At 39.7% G+C, this 11582-nt stretch overlaps 1 protein-coding gene across 2 annotated transcripts in view; it reads left to right on the forward strand.

Annotated features, from left to right (window-relative positions):
* LOC106567384 (beta-citrylglutamate synthase B) overlaps positions 1–10815 on the forward strand; it is a 43200-nt gene extending 32385 nt beyond the window's left edge. For both annotated transcript variants that reach the window (XM_014136557.3, XM_014136558.3), the window contains exons 4-5: positions 2093–2296; positions 3231–10815. In XM_014136557.3, coding sequence (XP_013992032.1) covers positions 2093–2296; positions 3231–3742 — 716 coding nt within the window. In that variant the 3' untranslated portion in view covers positions 3743–10815. The remainder of the gene's footprint in view (positions 1–2092; positions 2297–3230) is intronic.
* Positions 10816–11582: the final 767 nt, after the last annotated feature.

Here is an 11582-nt window from a genome sequence, read left to right on the forward strand (position 1 = left end):
CAAATAACTCTCATAATTCAAGAGGTGCAGATTTAACTTTTTCCAAGAATATCCGTGCTGTCCATGCATTCAGCACATGATCAATCGCGTGGCAGCATTGCTCTGGCTACGAAGAAAAACTAGTAACATTAGCATATTTTAATTTAAAAAAAAATATTTATGCAATTCATCCTTTACAATTGTTCATGCACTGGTGCTTTTGTTTAGGAATGCTGCAAATAATTTCACCTGTGCACCTAGCTGGTTTTATTATATTTTTCATTTCTGCTTTTTCAAAAGAAGCTGTAACTGGACTTTACTAATCAAATCTACAGAGTTGATCAAATGGATTACACTGTAATGTTTTTATTGTGAGGGAAACGAGAATAGGCTATAGGCCTAAGTGTTTTTCCAGGACTTTGTAGAATTTTGTAAAACATATCCTTGACTCTATCTAAACAAATAACTATTTAGAAAATATATATACAGTTGAAGTCCGAAGTTTACATACACTTAGGTTGGAGTCATTAAAACTTGTTTTTCAACCACTCCACAAATTTCTTGTTAACAAACTATAATTTTGGCAAGTCGGTTAGGACATCTACTTTGTGCATGAATTTTTCCAACAATTGTTTACAGACAGATTATTATTATGTTTACAGACACTTATAGTTGACTGTGCATTTAAACAGCTTGGAAAATTCCAGAAAATTATGTCATGGCTTTAGAAGCTTCTGATAGGGTAATTGACATCATTTGAGTTAATTGGAGGTGTACCTGTGGATGTATTTCAAGGCCTACCTTCAAACTCAGTGCCTCTTTGCTTGACATCATGGGAAAATTAAAAGAAATCAGCCAAGACCTCAGAAAATAAATTGTAGACCTCCACAAGTCTGGTTCATTCTTGGGAGCAATTTCCAAACGCCTGAAAGGTACGACGTTCATCCGTACAAACAATAGTATGCAAGTATAAACACCAGGGGACCACGCAGCCGTCATACCGCTCAGGAAGGGGACGCGTTCTGTCTCCTAGAGATGAACGTGCTTTGGTGCGAAAAGTGAGGACAAAGTCCACTCTAATTAAAATGGGTCCTGGCATTTTTGTAAGCCAATGCGAGAGGCATTCTGCTCTCTCCCCAACCTTGGCTTATCAGTCAGTGTCCCGAGTGTCTCGAGAGATTTCTCAATTTCATTTGTTACATGGCCATTGAGGTGAGAGGTGTCAACATTCACACTATCACTGTCATCTTCAGAAGAGTACTAAATGTAATGCTGTAGAGTATAACATAGAGGACTGTAGTCAGGTGAAGGAATTATGACTTTTCCATGACAAAAAAAAAACATGTGAAATCGCATTTTTACGTGAAATATCTGTTTTCACATGTGAGCTTAAATTTAGAGTTCACATGTCAAACACTACCCTTTCACATGTGAGGAGAATAACATGTTTCACATTTTAAAAACGTTCACATTTTGAGAATGTTACTTTAATATCATGCAAAACTTCTGAAGTCGAGAACAAAAAAATTATATTGAAAGCAAAACAAACTCAAAATGATTGATAGCAAAATATTATTGCACAGATAATAATATTGCACAGATTGTTTTTTTATGCAGAGCAAATCAATTGTAAATGGATACAAAATCAGTGATAAAATAAATGATAACGCAATTAAATAAAACGCCTCCCTCTTTCCTGCAATTGTCCTTGTCTTTGGTTAAGTGGGAAGTTTTGGCACATTCATTCCAGCAACATAGCACCTTACATCCCACTGCTACTTTGCCTCTGATGGAAGTTCAGATGTAGCTGGAAGTGGTAAAAAATTGTTATGTGAAAATAAAAAATAACATTCACGAGGGAAAAACACGTGAAAAATATACATGTGAATTTTTTTATTGTTCATGTGATTTTTCTCGTGTTTTTTTTCTGTAAGGGTTGTGACTCAAAACTCTTCCTCACTCTCTTTCTAATTTTATTTTTCTCATTCATTGTCCAGGCCACGAACCATCAATAGCCAAAGTTTATTTTTAAAGCGTCTTCTTCATGTAATGAAAAGTTAAATATAAATTAAATAATTCTCTCTTGCTCCCCTTCACTCTGTCTCACCCAAAGGAAAGGCGGTGTTCCTGGCCAGGGACAAGCACCACCTGGCCGACCTGAGCCACCTGATTCGCCACGACGCTCCCTACCTCTTCCAGGAGTATGTGAAGGAGTCTCACGGCCGAGATGTCCGGGTGGTGCTGGTGGGCGGCCGCGTCATCGGCTCCATGCTGCGCTGCTCAACCGATGGACGCATGCAAAGCAACTGCTCCCTGGGTGAGTGATGCTGGAAAGAGGAGAGGAGGATATTTGGTCACTCTTGGAGGACAATAGGATTTAAACATTTTTAATGCTTCTTTATTTAAAAAATGTACACGTTTCGGCTTGTAGCCTTTGTCAGGGTTTTACAGACAGAAAATGAAAGGAGGCTTAAGTGAAATGGACAGGCAGGTCCCCTAGGGCACCCACTGGTGGGTCCTCTGCAAAGTGTGTCTCCAGTGGTTAGGTCTATAGCCTGGTTATTGCCAAAGAGAACCAAGGTCAGGGCCAAATCAGTTTTTTATATACTGATGTTATTTTCAGTGAATGAGATCATTTCTTAAGAAACATATGGAACTGACCCTAAACATGCTATTTCATGTATGTTAGGAAACCACACCAAAGCACAAGGGACAGTGAGAGGAGCATTGAATTTGAATTTGGCCACAGAAGGACAATATAGTTGTCTTGAATGTGACTTTGCTTTTGATGACAGACATGATTATGCTTGTCATAACGTCTTCAGTTTTAGGCTAGCAAACACACTCATGTTTTGTGACATTTTGGGGTCATCAGCCATCAATTGTTCCACAGTTACATGACAAGTCTCACATTGTGTATTATAACAAAATGTTGTCTTACGCAAGCATAGATTCTCGGTTACTCTGGCTTATATGATTTATATATATGATTTATTTGTTTGTCCATCCTATTTCTATCTATTGTTCTAAAATAAATACAAATAATTCCACATTTCACAATACATTAAGAAATAGTTGCCCTGGGAGTTGGTCACTGTTTTCGCTGTCCTGTCATTCCTTGCCATGTTGGCCTCAGAGAATGTGAATAATGTGAATGTAAGGCACACAGTGAACAGTCCACAGATTGCAGTTACTGGCGTGTCTATGGTACTGACGTACCGGTCTTTCCATTGTGCCCTCCTCTCCCGAAGGCGGCGTAGGGATGATGTGCCCGCTGAGTGAGCAGGGCAAGCAGCTGGCGGTGCAGGTCTCCAACATCCTTGGCATGGACGTGTGCGGCATTGACCTGCTGCAGCTCAACGATGGCTCGTTTGTGGTGTGCGAGGCCAACGCCAATGTGGGCTTCATTGCCTTCGATCAGGCATGCGGCATGGACGTGGCGGGCATCGTGGCTGACTACGCCCTCTCGCTGCTGCCTAGCCGCCTGACACGCAAGATGTCGCTGCTCTCGGTGGTGTCCAGTGCCAGCGAGACTAGCAGCGAGCCTGAGGTGTGCCCGGCGCCCAGCAACTTACTGCCCGAGACCGTGTGCAACATGAGCGTGGGGTCCACTTCTAGTGAGAGCGACCCCGAGCTGGCTGATACCACCCCGCAGCCCACGAGCCGCCAAGTTGGCCCTAGCCAGGTTCTGCCCAACCTCCCTGACCCGGCCTACAACTTCAACACCCTCCTCGCCAACGAGATCAAACTATTGACTGAGTGAGCTGAATACAGCCACGGCACACATGCACACTTACACACACAGACACACTTACAAACACACACCTGAACACATGGCGATGGACATTCCTGTTACAGAGCACAAACACAAACTCCTATACACGTTACACAGGCAGGATGTTACATGCAAAAGCATGAGCTGAACAAACAAAAATGAAATGAAAAATGCCATGACCACAGAAACTGGCATTACGAACAGACATAGACGCACACGCCTTCTCTTACTAACTCCCCTATAAACACATAGAGATCTGAGGCTGCTCCCCTGACTCTACTGCTCTTCTCCCCCACTGCGAACAACCCAGTTTTACAACCGCAGGTGGTGGCAGAAGTGGGATCCAGAAGGTTAGCTGAATTACTGAATCTTTTTGTTTTCAATTGCATTGTGAGTGTGAGTTGAGTAAGAGTGTTTTTTGGGAGAACCCTAAAGAGCATTGCATACATCAGCACATAGTCAACCGAAGTTTTTATTTATTTGCACCAAAGAAAACAAGTGATGGACAACAATACAGATAAAAACACATTTAAAACAACTGTTTGCAGGTGTGGTTGGAAGCCCAAGGGCTTATATGAAAATCACACCAGTCTGTCACCCAATTGAACTGAACACACACTACAAAACTGTATTTTGGAGAATGAGAATGATGCGTGGTCGTCGTTATAGATCAACCACTGAGGAAGTAGCCAGGCTTGATTTACTGGTGGTGAAATGAAGTGTTTTTCAAGTGATTTTCTCCATAACTGGGAGAGGGGTACATACAGAGGACTAGTTAGACTGCCCACCAGCTCCATGTAGCAGAGGACAGACCGGGTTCACCGTCACAGGGACTATTAAGTGCAGATTGGGGTCATTTCCATTTTCTACCTCAGTTAAATCTGGAAATGGGATGATTGAAATTGACAAATAAAAAAATCACTGTCACATTTCATTCGCATTAAATTCACGAATTGTCTGTAATCAAAATGGGACTTACCACCCAATGCTGACAATGAGCACCTAAACACGGGATCATTCGAATAAAAAAACTGACCTAGCACCATTGCCTAGAGGCACCTTGTATATTAACAACACTACACGATACCCTATACGCACACGCCTTCTCGTAAGAGATTCCATCTAGAAATGCATAAGCATAGGTCAAGCACAATTGACCCTGAAACTCTAAAATCGATCGCTACTGTCACTTGGTTTTCAAGTTAATGTTTTTAGCGGCTCGTTTTTATTAGGTTTTTACAAGAACAATAGTCAAACAGCGACTCTTTCTCTTCATCTGAAAAAAGCACTTTAAGATAAACCGATGAATTGCATGGTGGAACTACATACTCGGGAGCAAGTTGACGTTTATTGTCATGAAGGTTGTCCTGGAGGCAGAACTGAGTGATTTCCCCTTAGATAGGCTAGCTGCAAAGTCAAATTTGTCTATATTGTAAAAATTCATGAAAACTAAAATGTGCTTTTTGGTCTCAATTTAGGATTAGAGATGTTATGATTTTGTGGCTGTGCTAGCTAGTGACCATTCTGCAGAGCTGCCTCCAGAACAATATTCATGACGAAAAACGCTAACCTGCTACTTGGGAGGCAAGTTGAATCCGTCTAGAAACAGTGCAGAAGCTGTCACTACACCTACAAGAAAAATATACCTCAATACAGAAAACTTTTCACTGCCATAGAATAAACTACTTTGAGTCATACATATCAGCCAGCATCCTTGTGGTTTCAAGTGAGCCTTGACTTTACAAGATTTCCCTCCCTTGATACATAGGGCGTAGATATACTGTAGTCGAGTACATTTTTTGTAAATAATAATTTTAGAAATGTTCATGCTTACTAGTCTCTGGCTGATATGAAAACCATAAGGGCTGAAATAACTGCTAACTTTCTCAACTTAAACATTTTGGTTAACTTGTGTAGAAAACATTGGTTTGTACAGAACTGCAATGTCAAAAATAAATGTTTTACAAAAAACACGAGTGCTAACGTTTCTGTGGATTTGGCTAAATGTGTTTAATCAGCCCAATGTTTTGGCCGGTGATGAATTACTGTTTATTCAGCTCAAGTGAGGTAAACTTCATAAACCTGTTGTACAAATAAAATGCAAAACAATACTTACTTTTTTTACAGTGTGTTTGATAGAATGTTACTTTTTTATTCCTCAAAAGGAAAACTTCTCCAGGGATATCTATTGCCTAGAGCTTCTTTCTTGAGCTGTTGGTTACTTGCGGTGAATCTACCACTCAGCCTTTAAAAAATACCTAAAATACCTGGGGCATCCATCATCAACCAAAAAGTATTTGCAGTAATCATCCAAAGCACAAGCCACTCTACTTTGTGCCACTTAGTGACTAGCTATAACCCATATGTAGAAGGCTTCGATGTTAAACCGTTGACTCTAACATAACTCAGGGAAGCAGCCTTGATCTCATCCCCACTCCTAAGGCATGTGACATATCCATCCTAGCTACAGATCTGCCTAAAATGTGTATTGATGACAAACAAAAAAAGATTTGTAACTATTAAAAGAAGCGTTGTACCATTAAGGTTAACACTTACTTTTTTTCATTGCTTGTTTTATAATATTCAGTGTTTTTTCCACTAATTAATTCTGGTATTTTTTAAGGATGTGGTTTGTGTGCACTTATCTTGTCTCAAATAAAGTGAGGCCGCTGTGAAGCATGATTTTTGTGGGGGGCGATTTACTAACCATCTGGAATCTAACGGGTCTCCATGAGGTAGATATCACGAGTATGCCAAATGCGAACACGGCAAAGAATTTTAGGGACAATTTTAGGGAAAATGCTGTCAACTATTTCAGCTGCTCCACTGGGAGGTAACACCATTTACAGTACTGTGATTTGTCCAACATTATGAAATATCCATTTGAGTAAACTGAATCCCATGTACTTGAAATAGGGCCAGGGGGTCTGATCATCTATAAGTCTAAGTCACCCTTCATCCACAGTTTCTGGGTGACTGGTCTACAATTGTTGTTCTCCCTTTTATTTTCCCAAAGGTTACGTTTGATGTGTTGTCCTGTATATCAAGCCTGTGTCATTCCACATTCATACTTTTAAAAAATTCATGTAAAGAGAAGACATCCTAGAGTCTAGGCCAGGGGGCAAAGTACGGCCCGCCGGGCACTTCAATCCGTCCCGCGAGACCCCTTTTTTCTCCCTAATTTCGTGGTTTCCAATTGGTAGTTACAGTCTTGTCCCTTCGCTGCAACTCCCGTACAGACTCGGGAGTGGCGAAGGTTGAGAGCCGTGCGTCCTTCGAAACACGATCCAGCCAAGCTGCACTGCTTCTTGACACAATGCCCGCTTAACCCGGAAGCCAGCCGCACCAATGTGCCAGAGGAAACGCCGTACACCTGCCGACCGCATCAGCGTGCATGCGCCCGGCCCACCATAGGAGTCGCTAGAGCGTGATGGGACAAGGAATCTCGGCCTGCCAAACCCTTTCCTAACCCGGACGACGCTGGGCCAATTGTGTTCCGCCTCATGGGTCTCCTAGTCACGGCAAGCTGTGATACAGCCTGGGATCGAACCCGGGTCTGTAGTGACGCCTCATGCACAGCAATGCAGTACCTTAGACCGCTGCACCACTCTTGGGAGGCCCCCACAAATTGATTTTAACAAACAAATGGTCCCACAAAAAATGCGGCCCTCCATTGAATTTCAAAATCCCGATGTGGCCCTCGAGCCAAAAAGTTTGCCCACCCCTGGTCTAGACCTTAATACCAGCCATAGGAAAGAATGAAAGGATTACCATTTTCTCCAACATATGCATTGGTGAAATAATAATAATTATCCTAATTACTACATCCATATAACCTACAAAGCATATCTAGGTTAATTTACTCTGTATGGTTTAGTATGTGCGTCCAAAAAAACTTCAAATGCCTTATCCCATTTACTTTGTGGACACTGATAGGGAAACACTGAATGATTCAAATTTGCTTAACAGAACGCCCAACCAGCCATTGATTTCATCTATCCGGCCTTTTCTGATCAGTGCCCACCATAGGAAGGAGACAAAGAACCAATTGACGAGAACAGGTTACACTGCCTATTCTATATATGACATAGCTAAAGCTAGTAACTGGTAAGTAATGACATGGTCCTGGTTTGATGATGTAGCACTACAGCCTGTTCTGTACTGATGCCGCGCTAACGTGCTAGTCGGAACAAGGAAGCTCGTAAACTTCCGACATTTCCGAGTTTCCTAGTTCACCTGTGGTGAGTGAAGGGTCTGTGACCATACACAACAACAACACAATTCAAAGTTACTATTTATTTCTGAATTGCTGCTAATGTATGTTTGGCTCAATTAAGGAATCCAATGTGTTTCTGAGTATATCAGTCTCTCAACACCTGGTAATTAATCTGAATGCCAAAAACAAGCATGGATGTAAAAATCAACACTAATAATACTAGTAGTGAAGTTATTAACATTGATTCTTTGCGTTTTGATATAAAGACATGTCAGAAATGACCTGTACATATGTAGGACTTGAAAGAGTCCTTCAGATCATTTCATCCATCAATGTGTTCAGAAATGAACCTGACGTTTGCTCTAAGGTTTACAATATTGATTGATATATTAAGTTGATCAAAAGAAAATTGCTTCTGTTATACCACATTTGTTAATGATATAATTCAACTTTGTGGGTTAAAATACTAATTAAATATATTTCATAACACAAGAAATGTCACCTTCAAACCATCTGTGTATGATGAAACATTAAAAACCGAAATGAAAAAATCTAAATGGATATGACGTTTTGGAATGCTAATGTCATGCCCCTAGTCTACAGGCTCGAGTCATGCAAGAATTTTGTGTGAAGAAACAGGGTCAATCGGTGACCACGTTTACATGCACACTAATATCCCGTTATTATTCGGGATACTCAAGTATTCTGTTTTTGAGTTGAAGCATATAAACATCAAATCCCGTTTACAATAACCCGAAAAAGCATGTATCCTGGTTATATGAAACCAGGATAAGATGTCTGGGATATGCTGATCTTAGACGGGATACTGTGGCATGTAAACATCTTATCCCGTTTACTGTTATTTTTCGTGGTTTGCGCACCGTGGTAAAGACAGTTTCAGGTTGGAAATTTGACGGATATTCGCCTGTAGTCTTCCTTACGTCCACCAACAGCAGTTATGGACCGTCAACATAGTGACAAATCAACATTTTCACATTTCAGTAGCTATTTAACCATTACTCTGAAAACTTTCAAAACGGGTTCTAGCTAACCCGATGTCATAGACACTAATTGCACACATTTATTTTTTGTCGATTTACATCTCGCACTATTTTAAATTATTTATTTACATTTTTGAATTTCAATAACTCCTTGGTCATATGAGCTACTGGACTCAAACAAGGTTCAGAATGTCCACTGACTAACCTTCTATATTGCACACACTTTAGTTTGTCCATTTTCATCTCACAAGATTTTACATTAATTTTTCAAATTGTCAATAGCTCCTTGGTCATGTGACCTAGGGACTTCAAACAATGTTCAGAATGTCCACTGAGTGGGCTTACACATTGCACACCCTTTTAGTTTGTCGATTTCATCTCACATGATTTTACATGAATTTTTGAAAATTAAAAATGTCAATAGCTCCTTGGTCATGTGACCTACTGACTTCAAACAAGGTTCAGAATGTCAACTGAGTGGGCCTACACATAGCACACCCTGTAGTTAGTCCATTTTCATAAGATTTTACATGAATTTTTCAAAATGTAAAATTTCAATAGCTCCTTGGTCATGTGACCTAGGGACTTTAAAAAAGGTTCAGAATGTGCACTCAGTGGGCCTACACATTGCACACCCTTTAGTTTGTCCATTCACATCTCACAAGATTTTACATACATTTTTCAAAATGTAACATTTCAATAGCTCCTTGGTCATGTGACCTAGGGACCTAAAAAAAGGTTCAGAATGTCCACTCAGTGGGCCTACACATTGCACACCCTTTAGTTTGTCCATTTTCATCTCACAAGATTTGACATGAATTTTTCGAAATGTAACATTTCAATAGCTCCTTGGTCATGTGACCTTACTTCAAACTTGGTGCAGAATGTACCCTTCTATATTGCACACTCTTGTTTGTGTACTGTAAAATCATGCGGTGTAATGTACATTTTTCCTAGTTTTACATTTCAATAGCACCTTGGTCATGTCAATTATACACCTAAGAAGCATGCAGTGGATATACACCCATATTGCATATCCTCTAGTTATGTCTCTTCTATATTGTTGTACATTAATATTAATTTGACAATTAGGGGGTTCAGTCCATTGTTGTGTTTACCCTTTTCTTTAATATTTATCTATAATAATTGTCCCTGTTTTTTATTTTTCCACAGTATTTAACAGCGGTACGTACACAATAGGAGAGAGACAGACAGTATCTCCTTTCGTCATTAATATCAACCATAAAGGAAAAGGGCAAAGTACGAGAGTCATGCTATTAATTGTCCAAAGCAGGGATGGAGAGTGAGCTAGTGAGGTAGGCTGCAGTGGGTTTGCTGGTCAATACATATACTGAACATGTAACCACAGTAATGGTGGCCATTAAATCAATGAATAAAAATGTAATATTGACAAATTAAACAGAAATTGTAGACCTTTAATCTTTTCCAACAAGTCAACAGACACTTCAAATAAGTATGAAACATTTCACAGTGTTAACTTTCTCTTTATCCCTGGTTGATGTAAATTTCAGAGTGTCTTCAGTGTGGATGGGGTATGGCATACATTTTCAACAACAAAGACTGCACTTCCAGTTTGTGTTCTTTACTCTGTTGAACTATTTTGTCTTCATTCCTAGTTACAGCACATGGAATCACCGTTGGCATGCAAAACATTCAATCTAAAGCAAAACAAAGCGTAACACGTTATAAATAATATCAAATATCAATGCAGTATGATGAATGACGAATTAGCCATCCATTGTGTTATATTATAAATTGTCTTGCATGCCTTCACTGTTGTCAAAAGAATATAAACATGTTAAATAAAGTTACTAACCCAGTCAGTCTTTGGGCCACATCCAGGTTCTTTATCAGTGGCACACATGAAGCAGTTGTTGGCTTTGTTGAACTCTGAAATCATAGGCATGAACTGATCATATGGCTGTCCCAAACAACTACATAAAAATTAAGAATTTACATTTACTTTGAATTAAATGTCATTACATACCAGACATTTTTAGTATATCCTCAGCCATTTCTTTTGGCAGTTGCTCCATGTGTTTTTGAAGGTTCCATATCAATTTGGGATGTTGGGGAAGTTCTGTGGCCTTGGCCATCTACACCAAAAAAAAAAAAAAAGTTTCTGACCTAATTGTCACATAACAGCTAACCATTCATTATTGAAAATATAACTATCAAACCTGCATTACAAAGACCCCGCAGCTGAAGGTGTCCTGCTGCATGGTGTGAGTTATTTCCATTCCTTTCCACTTTATGTCCACACAGTCGTCTTTTCCATGGCAGGATCTTCTGATTTTGAAGTATTCTCTTTTTTATGTAAACATAATGGAATTCTGATTAGTTATAGGCAAATGAATACACAAGGCAAATTTGTATGCTGTTTTCCTTATCACTATGATCTAGTAGTAGAGGTAATTTCCTTTATGCCCCATTCTACACACAGCCTAAATTATAGCCACTGAACCATTTACAGGACAATAATAAAAGTAGCATATAGGATCCAACCCTATCACAGAGTGAATAAATGTCAAGCATTTGTAGACTTTAAGAAAAAAATATGAAATGACAGTTTCATCAGTACATGCTTAAA

Source organism: Salmo salar, chromosome 13 (assembly GCF_965601325.2).
Source record: "Salmo salar chromosome 13, fSalSal1, whole genome shotgun sequence".
NCBI classification, from domain to species: Eukaryota; Metazoa; Chordata; class Actinopteri; order Salmoniformes; family Salmonidae; genus Salmo; species Salmo salar.